The 21,023-nt window shown below is 41.4% G+C and overlaps 1 protein-coding gene across 5 annotated transcripts in view; it reads left to right on the forward strand.

Annotated features, from left to right (window-relative positions):
- The window catches only part of SYNE1 (spectrin repeat containing nuclear envelope protein 1), a 472,714-nt gene that overhangs the window by 114,583 nt on the left and 337,108 nt on the right, over positions 1 to 21,023 (forward strand). For all 5 annotated transcript variants that reach the window (XM_039529938.1, XM_039529933.1, XM_039529934.1 and 2 more), the window contains 5 exons: positions 2,213 to 2,296; positions 7,336 to 7,428; positions 13,153 to 13,331; positions 15,637 to 15,833; positions 15,970 to 16,076. In XM_039529938.1, coding sequence (XP_039385872.1) covers positions 2,213 to 2,296; positions 7,336 to 7,428; positions 13,153 to 13,331; positions 15,637 to 15,833; positions 15,970 to 16,076 — 660 coding nt within the window. The remainder of the gene's footprint in view (positions 1 to 2,212; positions 2,297 to 7,335; positions 7,429 to 13,152; positions 13,332 to 15,636; positions 15,834 to 15,969; positions 16,077 to 21,023) is intronic.

The following is a 21,023-nucleotide window of genomic DNA, read 5'->3' on the forward strand; positions in this document are numbered from 1 at the left end:
GAGACAACTGTACATTATTTTTATTACTGAGTCCTTCACCTGTACTCCCAGAGCCATGTAATGGCTCTTGATCCGCTCAGTGTCACACCTTGCAGTATCATTTGTTCCCACATGGATGAGTAGCATGGGGTAGTAGTCAGAGGGCTGGATGATCCTCAACAATGCCTCTATAACATCTTGGATACGGGCCCCTGGCAGGCAGCATACCTCCTGAGATGAAATGTCAGGATAAATCAGTCTTTAATTCTGAGGCCAACTTGGCCCTATGTGGGTCAGCAGAGGTGAGTAGGGTTATCCGTTAGGAGTTCCAGCTCCTTCCAAACCAGCCCAGGGTTCAGATTGCAAGTTCCTAAAGGATAGAGATAGAATCCTTCCCTGAACTCACTCTAGGGCTCAGGAGTTTCACTCTGCCCCCTACTCAAGTCACTATCTAAATGCCACACTTCAGCCATTATTCTTTAGTCGTATCTAGCTATCATCTGCTTCCATAAAATATAGGGAGGCATTTTGATTCCAGATGGCAACCTACACTAGATTATAACAGCTTTAAAGTCATTTAAACTATTTGCCAGTCTGACAGTAAGCATGCATAAGGATACTTCACTTGAATGAAGATTGCTTAATTTGAGTTATGTGTTCTGAAGGGTTACTAGGATTTCTGCTGTGTTGAACTGCACTAGTTTTTTTACTCTGTTCTATGCTTTTCCAAGAAGGGAAGTCTCCCCCTTGTGGTAAAACGTTATTCATGATCCAAGAAAGGAACTTTACCTTAGTTAATAGTGACATTCAAATTCATTATATCAAAGTCAACATAAATACACTATTGAAAGAAAAGAAGCAACATAGACCCAGAAAAATGACTGGAGTTTTAAAAAACCACTGTATCTGGTTTACTGAAAGGATAGGCAAAAGAATAATAATAGATAATTTACAGGTTGAAAAGGACTTTTCATCCAGTATGATGCCAGAGTGTTTTATAATGTATATATAAGTATTAGTTAGGATTACCATCTCTGGAAATACAGCCACTGCTGGGGTGGAACATAGTTGGTGTTTTACAGTGCACAGCAACAGCACACTACAGTTTAAGACAGGAAGTGAAGATTATTAGAACCCACTGAATTGCAGGGGGAATTTCAGGATCCATAGCAGACCTTTATTAAAGTTGTTCATGATTTTCTGAATAGGAATGAAAATGGAAATAGGTAATGATCCAGTGATACCAAAATGTGGATTGCCTATTAGGTGCATTCTGTAGAATGAGTTGTTCAAGATAGGGGAAACCTATGGGTCTGGGTCACAGAGATCCATTTTTCAGATATGAAATTTACTTGATCTTAAAACTTGTCTAGACTACACTTTGATTTTAAAATTTACCAAAGAGATTAATTGAGAATGATACAACCATTCTCTATCTTTCTTGATGGAATAATGTATCACAGGATGATTAGATGTAAATGTTAATGTTCACTTTCAAATTTTAAAAGTTTAGGATTTAAGGGGTGTTTTTGTCTTGATTACATTCAAAGACTTGTATGTCTCTCCGTTGGAGAAAATCCCCTGTTCAGAAAGGACTCATGATAGTTTGCTGGCCTCAGAAAGGCCGTGAACCATATTTGATAGCGTTCCCCTGGAAAAAGTGAAAAGATCTACTGCAAATTGAGTTTTTGAAGTAATAACCACCATTATCATTCCCTTGTAAACAATACTTTGGAGATGGCATGTTCACTTCCCTTACTTATGTGTCCAGAAAACAAAACCTGCTTAAATACATAAGAGTTATTGGGAAGAAAAATAGCTATTAGTATTATAGGAATTGTGATTTGTTATTTAAACTTCAGTGAATCTTCTAAATTTATACCTTTAGAAAAAAATGTAGTAAAGAATAGAGAAATTAGTGAATATTGTTTTTACTAGCTTGTGTTGTGAGGTTGTTAACTAAATAGAACTTGATTATACTTTTGGATTGCAATACATAGATCTAAAATTTAAGCAAAGCTGTAAAATTCGCCTTCAGTATTCGTATCTATTATTATATTAGCTGTATATCTATTTGCATATACAAAAATCCTAATTTGAGTGCATTCAACAATATTTTCACATATCAATCAGGTCACAGCACATGCATGTGTGCTTTTATAATGACATGGCTGTCACTTTGTAAGAACGTTGGTATAAATCTGATTGTAATTTGCACTATTCTTTCTTTAAGCCCTGCGAGCAGGGACGTCATCTGAAGAGAATCCATTGGGTGGCTAATATTGGCTCTGCCCTTAAGTTTCTAGAAGGAAGGCGGGTAAGTTTAATTAACATTCTGTCAGCACCATTTTGTTTTCCTCAGTTGTTCTTTCCTGAAGTCCATATTCTATCTTCACCTAATGGCTGTAATCTTGAAGCGTCTGAGCTACACAGAATCCTAAGTATCTATGTGCTGTACAGAGATATGCTTATAAACGTATGACAGAAAGAAATCCGAATATCAACTTCCAAGATATGATATTTTTGGTGCAACTTTTCTTTTTTGGACATTGAACAACTATTAATGGACTCCTCAATTATTATGTGCTCTTCAGTTAATTTTCTTAGATCCCGTTATGAATAAAAAGCTGCCCTACCTGTTGATACATTTGAGGTAAGCAGCTCATCTGCAATTAGAACACATCCCCAAACTTAATTAAATGATATTTGCAAAAATAAATTCCCGAAAAGAATAGATGTGAGAACTTGAAAACATTCTGGTCATTATTTCCCTAACTGGCATTCAGGCCAAGATCCTGCCTGATTCTGGAGAAACCGAACTGTTGCCATTTTAGTGCCAGAAATGAAACAAAACACAATAAATAAAATTCAGAATGTTCTTGGTATGAATGCCAAATAAAGTAATCCTACTTCTGCATGTATTCCTGGGTCTCCTCCTCCTGCTGTCTTTTGACTTACGTTTATCTTTTTTTATTAGCTTAGATGTCTTTAGTTCCTTTTTACATTTGGCTTTTTTTAAAATTTCTGCAACACCAGATTGCATCTGATAGCATAGTGATAAGAGAGATTAAACCTATGAACCAACAGCCATCAGTGATTTTTGGCACATTTTGCTTCCATCTCACACTATGATATCTCTGACCTAATTACTTTACTTTTCTGCCACACAAGAGACTGTCATAGCAGCTCCCTGTAGAAATAAATCCACCTCAGGTTGTTGGGGTTTTTTTGGCTGAGTCATGGGTGGGAAAGGTAGATTTCAAGAAAAGACAAAAGTATTCCCAAAACAAAATTTTGCTTCGGCTGACCTAGTGAAGTTTGTTAATACAAACTGAGCTACAGCAGCCGTTCACCCTGAGAACTTTGTGCTCAAATGCAGTGAGGGCTGCCTTGCCTGCTCAGACTGGTGGTGCCAAAAAAAAATGACTAGGACCAGGGAAAGAGGGAACCCGGGGTGCAAAAAGAAAGACATACCTATTTTCCTCCTCTCAGAGAGGCCTGCGTAATCTTTAGTAGAGGCCACATTACATAACCTAAAGCAATCTCATGTGATTTCCACTCTTTCATCAAAAAACTCTCCTTCTGTATAGAAGGAATGCTGGACCATCTATTGAAGGAGCCCCGGGATCCATCTTACGCTCTGTTGTTGAATGTTGTCTTTGGTCTCGGTTGGGGTAGCGAAGCTTTTGTCAGATAAGTTTTATGAATTTATCCAGTGATTCTACAAATACTACAGGGATGTCTTTAAAAATGAAGCTAATATTTTATATTCCTGTGATAAGGCTGGGACTAGGGATTCAATCAAAGTTCCCTTTGAGCTACAGCATTGCTTCCCATTTTCATATATTCGGAGGTAGAATTGAGTGAGTCATGTGCTGCATTGTGCAAAAATCTGAAAACTAATTGGCACTAACCTAATATCTTTTTGGACAAAACTGGGTTTTGCCGTGGACCTGGAAGATTTCCTTTCTAATTCCTCAATCAACTTTAATAGGGTACAAGCCAAAGAAAATACAGTACTTGAAGGGATATGTTCATATGAGCAGTTGCCTAATCAAAAGCTTTTTTGAGAGCCCTGCCAATCTTTTTATCTGTGGGATCTGTTAGGAAAGCTTCACTTTCTAGAGGAAATGAAGATTTGTTGGGGCTTGAGGCAGCTTTGGGGGATGAGCCCCCAAATATATATTTTTTGAGCTAGGCTATATACAGTAACTTTTCCTTGTTAACCAGTAGAAGAAATACAGAATCCTAGTTTCCCCAGGAGACTTATACCAGATTTTTGTGGAGTGGATTGTCAAAATATCTTGTGGGGAATTCTCCTCTAGGGCTCTTTTCAGGGTTTCTGTGGGATTTTAAGAGAGGAGGGAGTTAGCTGTACAACCCTACATGAAAGTTTTGCCAAACAAACCTTGATCCTTTGCTTTAAATGTTATAGCACAAGGGTGGGCAAACTTTTTGGCCCCAGGGCCACATCTGGGAATGTAAATTGTATGGCAGGTCGTGAATGTTCACAAAATTGGGGTTGGGGTGCAGGAAGTGATGCAAGCTCCAGTTGGGGTGTGGGCTCTGGGGGTTTGGAGTGCAGGAGGGTGCTCTGGGCTGGGATGGAGAGGTTCGGCGGGGAGGTGGATCAGGGCTGGGGCAGTGGGTTGGGGCATGGGGAGAGGCTCAGGGGTGCAGGCTCCTGGCGGCACTTACCTCAAGTGGCTCCCAGAAGCAGCAGCATGTCCCTTTTCCGGCTCCTAGGTGGAGGCGTGGCCAGGCAGCTCTGCATGCTGCCACGTCTGCTGGCATCGCCCCTGCAGCTCCCATTGGAGTGCCAGAGGGGGCCATTGGAGCGCATACGAGCTGGAGGGGGGCCATGTCATGGCTTCTGGGAGCCATGTGGAGTGGCCCCTGACCCTGCTCCCTGGCTGCAGCGCCAGAGCAGAGCCATGTGGCTGCTACTGGGAGCCACATGGAGCAGCTCCCGACCCTGCTCCCTGGTTAGAGCACCGGAGTGGGGCAAGCCCCAGACCCTGTTCCTCAACAGGAGCTCGAGGGCCAGCTTAAAATGGCTGGTGGGATGTATTTGGCCCACAGGCTGTAGTTTGCCACCCCTGTTATAGAAGCTTCTGTGACTCCTCTGTTGCTGGGTCAAAGGACATCTCTTTTCTCCATATGGTTAAAGGTCACATGAAATTAGTCTCCTGCCCTCTTAGTGCCAACCAACATTTGAAGGTTCTTCCACCGACTTCCACCCTCATCCCCATCTTCCTCTCACAAACATACCTGCATAACAAGGACACCTTGGGAGTTCTTGGTCAGAGATAACACAGTGACTGGGAGCACCCAAGGAGTGTTTTAAAAGTTATTGGTGGTGACTGGCAGTACTAATGCTTTTTACAGAAAAAAGGAGGATCTGTCTGCCTGAGGATACAGAACATTGACATTAAATTAATTCATTTATTCATTAATATATTTTGGAAGTGCATGGCAGAGCTGAAATTCAGCCAGAACTGTCTGGAGCGGAGATCCGGTAAATATTTTTAACCCCCCTGGAGTTTTCATAACATGTTGGAGGGTGCGATGTAGGGGGCTCCGGGAAATACTCTTTGAGAATTTAAGCCCAGGTGCATAGATATTTGGTTCTTTAAACAAAAGGAAGTTCTCCTGAATTTCTCAGCAGGATGATGTATTGGGAGGTGGTGCTTTATCTTAAGCTACACAGTTTTTCCAATTGTCTGTGTTTGTTTTTGAAAAATTTCAATAGAAACCTAATATATCAAAAATCCAATGTGAAAAAGAAGAAAAAAGTTGAAATTTACTAGTTTTACACAAATGTAACATTGACTTCAGAAAAGTTATTTATGATTTGCATCACTGTAACTGACAGAAGAATCAGATCCACTATGTATTTTTCTTTGCTTTTTAATGCTAATTCTGTGGATATTCTCTCTTTTTCTGTTTCATGGTTTTCTGTTTTGCTGTTACATTTTCTTTGATTCTACAGTCTATTTTATATTCAACCTCTTCTTTACTGAGTTTTGTCTTTTGAGGTTATTTTTGGTGAGCATGTGTCTAGTGGTTAGTGTAGGACCCTGAGGCCATGTCTACACTTACCGGTAGAACAGCACTGCTGCAATCGATGCAACAGGTGTCAATTTAGCAGGTCTGATGAAGATCTGCTAAGTCTATGGGAGAACACTCTCCCATCGATTTGTGTACTTCACCTCCCCAAGAAGAGTAAGGGAAGTCGATGGGAGAGCATCACCCGTCGACACAGCGCGATGTAGACACAATGGTATATCGACCTAAGCTATGTCGACTTCAGTTATGTTATTCGCATAACTTAAGTAGCATAACTTGGGTCAATTTATCATGGTAGTCTAGACCAGCCCTGAGTCGGATTCTGATCCTGGATTCTGTTCTTGTCTTTGTGATTGATTTACTGCATGACTTTGGAAAGTCATTCATTCTTCTCTGTGCATCCATTTACCTATTTTAAAAGATGCATAATAATGCCAACTGCACTAGGTATATAGTTAATCTTAATGTTGTTAAAGTCCTTTACAACGCTTGGATGAAAAGATCTCTCCTAGACACACATCTCATCTTTTCTTTTCAACGTCTGTTTATTCTTTTCTGGCTCCCCATTTATTTCCTGTTTCCTTCTTCTCTCTTTCCCTGATCATCTTCACACAAAATATGGCAAGAACAGCTTGTTCATAGCTAAACGAGTAACTTGAGATAACAGCAAGTGAGTACAAGAATGGAATACTGTGGATTCTATGCATTGCATTGCTGATTAGTCTTGTTATAGCAGTGCTTTCTTTACATTCCAGAATTTAATTACCAGTAAAAGGAATTAATGTATCACATTAAGCTGATTTTATATATCACTGTTTCCCCTTTGCTTTTCATGCTAGTCCATGTACAGAGGATCACCGGTTGGTACAAAGATTTTCTGGAATTTTTAACCCTATAACAAACTTGCATAAGTACAAAAAGTATAAATTAAGTGTTATATTTTTTCCATTTGAAGTTGAATATATTAATGGAACAATCCAGTATTGGCCAAGGTGGTAGTTTAGATTAGTTTTTATATGTAATTTCTATGATTTTATGATATATCATGTTTAATCACAAACTGAAAAATATATTCATTTTGTTATACTTCTGTTTGTTATCTTGCTCCATTTTAAGGCATTACTGTAGCTGTGCAATATATTAACTGAAGTTCTGGTCACTGCACTGAATTTTTGAAGAAAAAAACTATTTTTGCATAAATTTGTTACACACCAAACCCATTCAGAATCCAGAATTGTTACTCTCTCCTGCATTTGCTTTATAATGTGTATTTTCTTTTCTAAACAGATTAAGCTAGTCAACATCAATTCAACTGATATTGCCGATGGTAGGCCTTCTATTGTACTTGGCTTGATGTGGACCATAATTTTATATTTCCAGGTATTGTATTTTCTACATTTGACTATTATTTTTTGAAGTAATGGGCCAGATCCTCACCTGACATAAGTTGGTGTAGCTCCAATGACTTCATTAAAGCTATGGCAGTTTACACCACCTGAGGATCTCGCCCAATGTATGTTTGAGGATGGGACTATTCACTATGTATAAAGTTAAACGTGTGTGTAAGTTTTTACAGGATTGAGGCTCAGGAATGTACCTTTAAAATGATGCCAAGTGATTATTGGCATACACTCCCACTTCTTTTCCTGAAGAAAGCAAGCTATATATATATAGTATAGTATATATATAGTTTGCTTTCTTCAGGAAAAGAAGTGGGAGTGTATGTGTGTGTATGTATATATACATACATATAACCAAGTAAATAAAAAAGGACTAGTTGTAAACAAGCACCATCAATCACTGTAAGCCTTATTTATACTAACAGAGCCTGCTAGCGAATGTACCAAGTTTTCAAGTCCAGCACATTCAATATGTAAACACAGTTTACTATTTAATGGCTGAAGTCTGGCCTCACATATACGTGTGTGACATTTGCTTATTTCATTGGGAGCTGCAGCTACTTTCAAGGACAAAGTTTGATCCTGTGTGTAATGAGGCACTCACCTTCTGAGCACTTTCTTGTAGCTGGGAGTGGTACTGCATGCCTTTTCCTGCTCCTGGCACCCCCTGTAGGTTGCTGGCTGACTTTTTAGGATCTTCTGTGGCTTGGCCCTTTGACTGAGTCACAAAGTCCAAATGAATCCCTACCACAATAGTAAAGAGCTACTAAATGAACAGTCCTATTAAGTCCCTGGCTCTGGTCTCTTTAAATTCAGCCCTTTGTTCAGGCTTTAAAATAAGCCCTGCCCCCTTCTTGTGGTTGATGCTATTGTGGCCAGTGGGGGAGCCTGGGTTACACTGCTCTGAGTTACAATCTAGTAATCCTGTATACAGCAGCCATGTATGGCTTGATTTCAGTTCATTGCTGCTTCTTCCTTGGCCCTCTCCCTACCTGATCCATGTTAGCTTATCTTAGGGTAAGGTTCTTAGACCCTCCCTCTCCCTGCAAACCCAGATAAAGCAAATGCAGCCAGAAACAAACTCTGGTTCTTTTTCAAGGAGTGTCCCTCTGGGTGCTCCACTTTAGGTGTCTTGGCGCCCTGCGCTTGCAATCGGAGATTTGTAATAGCAGTGCCCCGGTTTTCTGAGCGGCCACTTAGCATGCACAGCCAACCATCCCTCAGTTCCTTCTCTATTGCCTTTGGCTTGAGTTGGACCGCCAGCAGCGCCTCTCTCAAATCATAAATAGCTACCCTTTCCTTTCATTTTCTGTATAGTTTCTTTCTTTCACCTCGCCTCCAGCAGGCCCAACTTTGAATAACAACAGCTAAGTGCGGGACTCATCTCCTTCCCTCAGGCATGCCTGGCTCTCCTGGTTTCAAACGCTGCCTAACCTGCAGACTCTCCATTCCTGTATTGGACGGCCATGCTCAGTGTGTCCGCTGCCTCGGAGAGACACATATTGCCTAGAAGTGTCCGCATTGTAAAAAATGAACTGCTAGGACACAAAAGGCGAGGGATCTTCAACTTAAACTATTAAGGATGGAAAAATCCCTCAGACCAGCCTCCAACACTGAGACCAGAATGCATTCGGGCCAATGATCACCATCGGTAGCCTCTGACAGGGGTTCTATCTCTAAGCCTGTTACCAAGGAGCCTGCTTTCAAAAAGGATGCAAAAAAGCGGACCCATACATCCCCACAGAGAGATTCGCCCAAAAGAATGTGATCTCCAGGTGGAAAATCTGCCCTGGTATCAACAGCACCGAAACTGTCGGACTGCGAGGCACCGGGAATGTTCGGTAGGGAGACATCCCGTGGCGCTAAAGACCCAGCACAGGTAAGCTCTCTCTCAGGTGTGCGCCATAAGAATAAAACATCTACCTTGGCATCGGCGGAGCCAAGGAAATCCTCGGCACCAAGTACTGCAATGAGGTCACCCTCGGTACCCACGCAGCATAGCAAGTCTGCAGTACTAACAGTTCTGATATCAACAGCAAGTTAGAGTGTACTCCCATCCCCGACACCGAGCTTCCCAGTACCATGCCAGTTCAGCAGGCACACGGACCTTCTAGTCACCTCCATGCTGGGGACTCCCTTGTTCAGCACCAATGGTACCCCAGTTAGACTAGCACCGAGCCGAATAGGCACTCCTAGTCGATTTGCACCTCCACTATCTAGTGATGAGGATGAAGAGGATGAATCAGGTCTTTATACCCCCTTGTCATTCCTCCCCGAAACCGGGACCCTCTCACCAACAACCATCTATGCAAGGGCAAAGCTATCAGGCACAACCATGGATGCCACTGTCCGTTGTTATGCCACCCAATTGGCCATATTGGGACTCATGGGCAATCTACAGAGCCCAGAATCTTAAACCCCCCAACCTACAAGCATCAAGGCCACCTGGTCCCCTTCACCCACGAATGCACCACCATCAGAGGCCCAGGAGGAAGAGGGAGAGGAGCCAGAAGAGGCCCCTCAGGGCGGCACACTGCCACCCACAAATATTTCATCCTCGTCTCCAGATGAAACAATTATGCCACCGCCTCCCACCACAGGAGATGACTTCAGGTCTCTCCAGGACTTATTCAAATGAGTTGCAGAATCCCTGGACATCTCTCTAGCAGAGCTGCCAGAGACCCAGCAAAACTTACTGACATCCTGCAGGCATCCCCATCAGCAAAGATAGCTCTGCTCATCAATGCTGCTATAATGGAACCTTCAAAGATAATATGGCAGACACCTGCCACTGTCCCACCCTCCTGTAAATGCTCAGACATAAAATATTATGTACCAGCGAAAGGGGCTGAGTTCTTATTTACTCACCCAGCTCCAGATTCACTGGTCGTAGAGGCAGTAAACCAAAGGGGAAAACAGCACTAGCCAAAAACTACCCAGTATGACAAAGACTGGAAAAGGCTTGACCTCTCTAGATGCAAAGCCTGTTCCTCGGCCTCACTGCAATTTCGCATAGCAAACTACTCGGCTCTGTTGGTGAAATACACTTACAACTTGTTTAATAAAATGACATCTTTTATGAACAAATGCCGGAGGAATAAAAAAAAAATACAAAGCTAACAGTGTGGCTCCTTAATTGCCAAAACAGCTCTACAAAACAGGACTCCCTTCATTCTGCTGACATGGCAGCTTGTTATATCGCCACGTCTGTGGTCATGCATCGAGCATCAAGGCTCCACCTGTCTGGATTCCTTATGGAAGTACAAGCCACAGTTGAGGACCTTCCCTTTGAGGGATAAAAACTATTTGCAGAAATCACAGATGCATCTCTACATACCTTAAAGGACTTGAAAACCACCTTGAAAAACTTAGATATTTACATCCCCCCCAAACAAGAAGAAACAGGGCAGATTCTACACTAAAAGATTATGCCCTACTCTGTACACTCACCCCCAGAGACATTATGATCAACACCGCAAACAAAAATAATCGAGGCTCAGGCAGAACCAAGATCAACCCGCCACGTCTCAAGCTTCAACATCATGTCAATTGTTTGGAAATATCAGTCGAGGGCTCGAGACTTCTGTGTTCTCCCATCCTGGAATATCAGATGACCTCCAGTCCATTTGCAGACCGTGTACTACCACACTACCTAGTCTGGAACAACATCACTACAGACAAATGGGTTCTGGTAATTATCCAGAAGGGTAACTTTATCCCATTTACTTCTACTCCCCCTACCCACCCACCTTCCCCATCCCTCTTCAGGGACCCCTCTCACACACCCCTGTTACAGCAGGAAATAAATCACCTCCTGCAACTAGGAGCCGTGGAACGAGTACAGTCTCAGCACAGGGGAAGAGGGTTTTATTCCCGTTATTTTCTCACTCAGAAAAAGAACAGTGGATGGAGACCCATTCTGGACTTACGCAAACTCAACAGGTTTGTGAGGATTCAGCGTTTCAGAATGGTAACCTTGGCAACCATAATTGCGGCATTAGAGAAAAGAGATTGTCTCTTGTCCCTCGACCTACAAGATGCTTACTTTCACGTCACCATTCATCCAGCGCACAGAAGATTCCTGCGCTTCACACTAGGCCATCAACATTACCAATACAAAGTGCTACCCTTTGGATTATTGACAGCCCCAAGGGTATTCTCCAAAGTCTTAGCCATTGCTGCAGCTCACCTCTGCATGTAAGGGGTAATGATCTTCCTATACTTGGATGACTGCCTCATAAGAGCATCAACACAACAGCCAGGAACTGAGCTGCTCGGGCCAGGCAGCTTCTTTTGTCTAGGCCAGCGGGGCCCTGATTGGCTGTGCTAGCCCCTCTATCCCTTGGAGGGCCACATCTCTCTAGCTTTCAAAATGACTACTCCAGAGAATCCTCTCTAGGCAAGCTTGAAGAACCCACATTAGCTGCTTTTTTCCTTTCAGCACACTGCTTCTTGGGGCAGGGTATGATAGGACCATGGGGCCTCCAGCAGGGAACTGCAAAAGCCGAATACACCCTGCAGCACTGTGGGTGGTAGAGTGGAAATCATTAATGCTCCCCAGGGGTCAAAATTGGAAAAAAGATGGTGTTACTCTTCAGACTCTGCCCCTCTGAGCTGACAGAATGAGACACTGCTCACAAAGGGATGATGGTGTGTCCTTTTTGGCTCCACAGGGCTCCTTGAGTTTGGCTTCCCCTTGGTATAGCTTCAGCTGGCCCATGGGCCTTGCTAGGCTTCTTGGGCTTGGCTCCTTCTTGACCAGGGGGAAAAATAAAGTGGTGGTATCTCCCATATGTGGCACCAAAATTACTACAGTAAATTGTGCAGATCTGAGATTCTCCCTCTCGTTTCTTACATGAGGAACGCAATAATTAACCATGTTGACATTTAAATTATCATCACTGGGCAACTGAGTTAATGTCTCACTGAGATGAGTGGGGCACTTCTCACCCGGCAGAGCTGTTATTCCAAGCTGTCTCTAAAGCAACCTTTGCACCAGAGAAGTGCTGGTACAGGGTATGGGCATGTAGCAGCTGTTGCCAATCCCTGATACTCTCTAGGAGAGCCTGATTCTTTAAGGTACTGAGCTGTTCTGTAATGAGCAGTGTAAACTCTCTGAATCTTTGTTTTTCAAGTAGGCAAATATGTGCCAACTATAAATATATGTATAAAAAACTATTTCCTATTAAAACCAAGTTGTGAATGTAATGCTGTTAAAAGTGTGGCACTAATGGTTTTCATTTGAGCTAAGCATGGGGCATATAAGTGCTCTGCGAATTCCCTCACCGGTATTTGCTGATGTACACCCCTGTACTATTCCATTGCAAGGCCTCTCCTAACTAGAGACATCCAGTCATTCAGAATCAAGCCATAACAATGGATTAGTTTGGGGATGAAAATGAAACTACTACACTGAGTTCATCAGAGTACTTTAACTATTTTGAAGAGGTCATGCAAAGAGGACCGAGGCCTTGTTAACTTCCCCAGCTGCCACCAAATGCCCTCTTCTTGGCCATTGTTCGTTAAACATAGCCTATTTGGAAAGGTCGCTTTCAAGTGTTCACTCTGATTCAAATTCACCAATGGCATCAGGAGATGCAGCTCTGTTTAAGTTGATGGAATTGTCTTTTCCTGTTAATGTCCTGTTCATTATGATTAAAATAAATATCAGTATTACAATAAACTGATGTCATTCTAAACACAGATTGAAGAGCTGACAAGCAACCTTCCACAGCTGCAGTCATTGTCTAGCAGTACATCTTCTGTGGACAGTGTCGTCAGCTCTGAAGCTGCAAGTCCACCAACAAAACGGAAGGTAGTACTCAAAGTTCAAGGAAACGCTAAGAAGGCTTTGTTAAAGTGGGTGCAGTACACAGCAGCAAAGTAAGTTAAACTCATGAATTAATTTAGATCGTAATCTTTTTACGTAGGACTGGAGTTCTTTTTCTGTGTTTTTACAGTGCCCAGCACAATGTGTTCCTGGCTCATGACTGGGGCTCCTCGGTGTTACTATAATACAAATAATAATAATGAATAATAATTTAGATTACGTTTGCAAAGCAATCCCATTTTATGGTATATGAAGCAGAATTATCCCTGAGACAGTGAAAAACTGGAAGGAGAGTTGGATGTTGTCTGAATGGCACAGTGTTGGCTCTTGCTGCCAAAACCTTTGATACAACGTTTGCCCCATATTGAAAGGGCACTCTTTACAGACTGCTTTTCTGTCATTTCTGTCTCAGTGAGTGAGTACAATTGTACTTGAGTGCGAGTTGTTGAAAATTCTGACTATCATGCTTTAATCATTGATACTCACAGTTACATATTATTATAAAAATTGCATTAATTTTCATTTCCTATTAAACTAAATTGGTTCAGAGGTTTAACAGGGCAGCCTCTTGTTGGCTTCAAAACATTTATCTTCATTTGGTACAATTCTCCTATGTTTGCCGATTCCAAAGAGGGCATAAAACAAAAAGTAAATTATATCAAAGAGACAGTAGTGATCTGATTACTTCCACAATAAGAAAAATAAAAAGACAGATCCTTCACCCAAAAGCCATAAAAGAATAAACTGTATTTAATTGTTCAAATAAAACAAATAATTATCTGAACATACAGACATCCACAAAAATATCCAGGGAGAACAACCAGCACAGAGAAATAGAATGGAGCCCCAGAGAGAGTAAATATGATCAGAATGTCATAGAACCCTATGTCCGGGTCTCTATAACACCAGAGCAGTCAGTATAAGGCAATTTACAATACAATGCAATCTACTTTGGCATACCATTCTTCCTACAAAATTGTTTGCAGTGAGAGACAGACTACTGAAAGCCGATAGCAGCACCATCCAGACAGGTGGCAAGTGAAAAATTCTAGTGATGGGTGAATACAGCAACCAAATTGACCCAAACATGGGGAGCGGAAGGAGCATCATGGTCCCCATCCCTCTATACAAACTCACAGAGTGGAATGGCTGCACTGCAGGAGCAGGCTGTGCCGTCTGAAAGCATGGGGTACCCTGAACAGCCCTCAGGAACTGATCCAAAGCCCACTGAAGGGATTGGGAATCTTTCCAAGGATTTCAGTGGGCTTTGGATCAGGCTTTGGATCAGAGAAAGACACTGCCTCCATGAAAAACAAACCTCTCTAAGCTACCCCTGCGACTCCGCACTACCCCAAGAAAGGGCAAGCACCTGAAGGCCACAAGATGGCCTCACTGGAAGTTTGCCTGAATAAGGACTGTATAAAAAGTGGGATAAGGACTTCAGTATCTGGACATGAACATAGTTTTCAGAATTACTTTGAAAAATTAAAGTATTACCCATTGCTGATTATTTTCTCTTTAGTGCTAATCACTTAGGCCTGGTCTACTCTGAGGAGGGGTTGATCTAAGTTACGTAACTTCAGCTATGTGAATAACGTAGCTGAAGTCGACGTACTTAGATCTACTCACCGCGGTGTCTTCACTGTGGTAAGTCGACAGCTGATGCTCCCCCTTCAACTCCGCCTACCCTTTTCAGTCTGGTAGAGTATCAGAGTCAATGGGAGAGCGCTCGGCGGTCGATTTATCGCATCTAGACTAGATGCGATAAATCGACCCCTGCTGGATCAGTCGCTGCCCGTCAATCCAGCACATAATGTAGACATGCCCTTGGATTCCCTCTTGCATCATTGTGTGAGTTTCACAGTGGCAGTGTAGGCGGATTGGATGTTGTGTGAGGACATTATCACTCATTCATGGAACAAGAACTGTAAGAAAGTACTCCACATTACCTTTTTGGACTGAACCACAATGGCATTACTTCCTAGGATGTTATTTTAAATGAGAAAATTTTATTGTAATCATTTACTTTAAAAATCCAGATGCAGATAATGAGGTAAGTATACTTATTGTGAAGGAAGACTGGAAGGGTTCAGTAAGGGGGGAGGGAATAGTGAGTAGTGTTTTATATAGCAACATACTTTGTAGTGTCTCACATACAAAAACAGAGTTGTAGTTCATTTGCTCATAACCCATGGGGCTTAATGTAACCAAACAGCTCACTGGAAACAGAAATTTTAGCTTGAGGCATATTGGAAAATGCACTCTTGGCCATTGATAGAAAACATAACCTTGTATCCCGTGTCTTCATATGACTAGACTGATACATTGTCTCTTTTTTTCTTTTTGTTAAATTTTAAGGCAGGCTGGAATTGAAGTCAAAGATTTTGGACGAAGTTGGAGGAGTGGTGTTGCCTTTCATTCAGTTATTCATGCTATTCGTCCAGAGCTAGTGGACATGGAGAAAGTGAAAGGAAGATCTAATAGGGAAAACCTAAATGAGGCCTTCACAATTGCAGAAACAGAACTAGGAATCCCAAGACTTCTTGATCCTGAAGGTACTTTACGTAAACTATACTGCATCAAATTTTGGACTAGGATAGGCTAATTTTTGTTTGGAAGTTTTTCAATGGTATGTAACATTTTTGCTGTGCAATTAAGAATTAATTTACTTTATATTCTGCACTCTTCCAGATGTGGATGTTGACAAGCCAGACGAAAAGTCTATCATGACCTATGTAGCACAGTTCCTGAAACAGTATCCCGATCTTCATAATACAACTGAAATGCAGGAGAATGATGTAGGTGTCCATTACATTTCCATTTTAATCAGTTGCTTATGCACATAATGGCCGTATTTTGACATCTATTTTCAAAACATATAGGTTATCTCTGTTTGTTTTTTTAAGGAGCAGCTGAGTGCAGAACCACCAGAGCTAGAAAGACCATTGTCCAGAAATGACTAGCTGACTATAAAAGAAGCCAGTGTTGTAAATGAACACTAGTAACAATTTTGAAGTGGGAGAGAATAGAATGATGATGGAAATAATGACCCTGCATATAACAGCAGAAGGCAGAGGGAGCAGGAGTAGCTCTGGTGAACAGTAGCAATATCATACCATGTCTACACCAGAGGGACTATAGTGGCATAGCTGTGGTGCCATAGGTATAATGGCATAATCCCATAGTGTAGACATTGCCTACGGTCACAGAAGGGATTTTTCCATTGCTATAGAAACACCACCTATCTGAGCGACAGTAGCTAGGTTGACAGAAGCATTCTTCCGTCAACCTAGCTGTGTCTTCACCAGAGATGAAGTTAGAATAGCTGTGGTGCTCAGGGGTATGGATTTTTCACCCCTGAGCACTGTAGCTATGTTGACCTAAATTTTGAGGCAGAGGCCAGGCCTGAGTAACCCTAGGAAATTGTAGGTGGCTTTCAAACATAATGTCAGTGAAAGTGGAATAATGTATTACCTGAAGGAATGAGTTATTTTTGCTATATTTCCACCACTGCTTTTTTTCATCAAGATCTCAAGTTTGAAAAATTGCTTATGTCCAAGCCTGCTCCGAATGCATCTTCTGGACTTGGGAGTTAGTTATGATGGCAAGAAGGTCTCCTTTCCATTGCACAGTCTGGCGTGATTTTTCACCTTAAAAAGGTGCTTTCAGTCAATGATTTTTCTTGTTATTGATTCAATTTTACACATGCTCTTTGGGACTGGCCTCCCTTCTAAATGGTAGTGCTCTGTGCAAGAGACCATGGCTTAGTTCTTAATCCTGATCATTTGCTCCTTGGGTTGTCAGAGGCTGGAAATACTGCAGAGACAATCTGCTCAGCCTCTGACAAAGGAGAAAAGTGGGAAGATGTATCCAACAGTTTTCAGCCACAGTTCCTATGGCTGATTATGGAGAGATATTGAGGAGCTCAGAATGGAGCATAATCTGATCTTCCTTGGCTAAACCACCAGTGACTGTGATGCATGAGTTGGAAAAGAAGGAAGATATTGATTTATCCTAGGGAGCTCCCTAATGGATCATCTGGAAGAACAAGAACAACATTATTATTCATTTGACATCAGTCATATGTCTGCCTGTCTGTCCGTCTGTCCAGAATCACCTCTTCTCATTGTGGGTTTCTCTTCTCTAAGAAAGATTTAGAGGTAGTTTGATATAACTAGCACTTCCCTGAACAGTAAAGGATAAATATTGCACTGCATAAATCATTGCTATGGATGCCTGTTATGATCTGTCAAGGCCTTTTAGCTTTACTCTCAAAGGAGTTTTTAAAAGATGCAGCTGAACTTTAATAGACATTTCCTGTAATCCTCTTTTGTTAAAATACAAGCATGGGAAATGAATTGGAAATTAGACTCTGGAAATTCTGAGTTATTAGCATCTGTTTTAAATTCCAGGAACATAGGGCCAGAAACATAGCCCATTCAAGTCCATGGAAGGGACTCCCTTGACTTCAATAGGGTTTGCACTGGAGCCATGGCTTGCTGTCTGGTTTCTGACCACTCCAGAGATACCACCCGGATTATATTAACCTGAGGAAAGCCTATATTTTTTACTGATGTCAGCTGGCAGGCTGTGGGCTTGTCCAAGAAAAATAAATGATAGAAGAAGTAGCACACCAACATTTTTAATTTTAGCTATCATTAATCTTATATTATTACTTCCAAGAAATCTTAATTCCCTTGATGAAGAACTCACCAGCTGCCCTTTTTCACATCACCAATGGATTGTTTAACGTGGAACTGATTGCTGCAGAAGCTTTTTGAGAAAGCCGAATATCAACAGACTGGCAATGCTTTGGTAGAGTCTGGCTTCGATATACAGTCTCTGGAGTTGTCTTCTTGATTTATTGGTTTGAGAGCCTTCACTTGGCAACCTCCACACTTGTATTATTATTTCAGTCATTTTGCTTTGATATCTGGGGGAGGACAGCTGAATTTGTAAGGCAATGCCATTTCTGCTACACAGAACAGCAAATATATAACCAGAGACTGATCTCATGAACTGCTGAATCTGAACATACACAGTCTCTATTTTACCAGAGCTTAGAGAGGCCAATTGTGGTAAAAAAATGATTGCTTAAAATAAACATAATGCAGCCACCATTTTTTTTGTTTTTTGGTATGTAGTATTATGGAGGCGAGAAACTAAGAGTGGAGATACAGGGTTTATGTAGTATTTTGGACCAATAATTGGGCTGTGCTATTGCAATGTAGAAAAAATTTCCAGTTCCAGAAAAAGGAGACTGAGTGTAAAACAGCAAATGTGTCAGGTCACTGTAGGAAAACACAATAAATTAAGCATGTAAAAGTCATTCTGTGCTGTTTTTGTGATGCAATCACTACAGGCATCCAGTGTTTTACCCTTTATAGCAGCTTTAGACCTTGACCTCACAATGTCACTCTCTTTCAAAGAAGGTCATTTCTGTTTCTTTAAATGAGTGACTTTTTTAATGTACTTCTTCTCTCTGTACTTCTTTGTATCTGCTCTGCTTTTTGGTTTGGTTCGGTTTTATTGGCTATCCATTGTTTCTTCATACTGCCAGGACACACTTCAGGCAATCCCAACTTTTTCCATTATTATTCCTAAATTAAAGGTAAGGTTTAAACACTCTGGAATAAGAACGTATCCCTCAACTGAGTGTTACTGCTTGCTACTTTTTCACACCAGTTACTCCTATAAACTTTTTCACTGACACTTAATTTAGTAAATAATTCTATAGTGATATGGTAGAAAAGCAGAACAACTTATATGTAGGGTATCTCAGCCATGCTTCATTATGGTTTTGTTAAATCTAAGTCTATATATAGAAAGACAGGGTTGGATAGATAAATGAAAAGTATCTATCTATCTATCTATCTATCTATCTATCTATCTATTTGTAGATAGATAGAGTTTAGCATGCACCATGACCCCCTTCTGACAACATAAGAATGGCCATACTGGGTCAGACCAAAGGTCCATCTAGCCCAGTATCCTGTCTTCCGACAGTGGTCAATGCTAGGTGCTTCATAGGGAATGAATAGAACAGGTAATCATCAGGTGATCCATCCCCCTGTCGCCAATTCCCACCTTTGGCAAACAGAGGCGTGGGACACCATCCCTGCCTATTCTGGTTTATAGCCATTGATGGACCTGTCCTCCATGAATTACTACACGACTCTGGGTGTGGGGAAAAGGGAGGGGAGAGGGGTCTGGAGTCCGAGCCCTGCTGCCGCCAGGTGCGGGTGGAGTTCAGGCCCACAGTTTGAAAACCTCTGGGTAGCTATTAGGTTGTTTCACGTAGCTGTGGTATATATTATATGTGTTTGAAAGAGAAAATATATGCATAACAATGTGAGGTTTGATGAAGCTTTTATTACCATATGTCTGTGATGATTTTGAGGGTGCCATTTTCAAAGGTGCCTAGCAGTTGGGTGTCCAGTGACGCAGGCTGCAAAAACAGAGTGGTAAAATAGGAGCATGGCTAAAAGTTTAAGAAATTAACAAACGATTATTCCTAAGCAAAAACATTCTGGGCCAAATTCATCATTTGTGTAAGTAAATACAAATCCATTGACTTTAGGTTGATTTTACAGCATAGCTGAATTTGATCCCTTCTCTATAATGGGGCCATGTCTATCAACATGAATAATTTGTTTTATACAGTGTGGTAAATTGGAGAATTGGTCTGAAATTCAATAAAGACAAATGCAAAGTACTATACTTAGGAAGAAAAAAATCAAATGAACAAATACAAAGTGGAGAATAACTGGCTGGGCATTAGTAATGTTGAAAAAAATCTGGGGGTTATGGTGGATAACAAATTGAATCTGAGTCAACAATGTGATGCAGTTGCAAAAAAGGCAGATATACCAGGGTGTGTTAATAGAGTATTGTATATAAGGCATAGGAGGTAATTGTCCTCCTCTACTTGGCATTGGTGAGGAGGCCCCAGCTTGAGTAGTGTGTCCAGTTTTAGGTGCCACACTTTAAGAAAAATGTGGACAAATTGGAGCAAGTCCAGAAAAGAGTAACAAAAATGCTAAAAAGAAATATGAGCTATGAGGAAAGGTTAAAAATATTGGATACGGTTAGTCTTGAGAAAAGAAGACTGAAGCAGGACCTGATGACACTCTTCAAATATGCGAGGGATAATTAAGTACGGGAACAGGTTACCAAGGGAGGTTGTGGAATCCCTGTCATTGGAGTTTTTTAATAGTAGATTAGACAAACATCTGTCCTGGATGGTCTGTGTATGCTTAGACTTGCCTCAGCATGCGGGTGGCTAGATGGTCTCTTGAGTCCCTTCTACTCCTACATTTCTATGGTTTCTATGAAATACGGTATTGGAATTTACAGATATAGGATGAAATTTTGGCTTCATTGAAATCAGTTGCAGAACTTCCATTTATTTCAGTGGATCAGGAATTTCACCCAGAGGTTGTGTGCCACTATACAATGTGCTATATGGAAGTAAAGAGCTAAACTTCAGGGCTTAAATCCTGGCCTTATGGCAAGACTCCCACTGACTGCAGGGGAGGTAGTGTTTCTTCTCATATTCATAAGTGAGCATATCATTTCTGTGTTACACACAAGATCACATAAAAGTTGTCTCACCTATTGAGTATCTCCCACCCATTGGTATTTATACGTCAGATACAGAATGTATGGAAGTCCAGTTGAGGAATAACACAAAACCTTGATGCCTGTCACTCTTTTAGAATTGTGATGTCTTAAAAATCAATCTT

This window comes from Mauremys reevesii, linkage group 3 (assembly GCF_016161935.1).
Source record: "Mauremys reevesii isolate NIE-2019 linkage group 3, ASM1616193v1, whole genome shotgun sequence".
NCBI lineage: Eukaryota > Metazoa > Chordata > Testudines > Geoemydidae > Mauremys > Mauremys reevesii.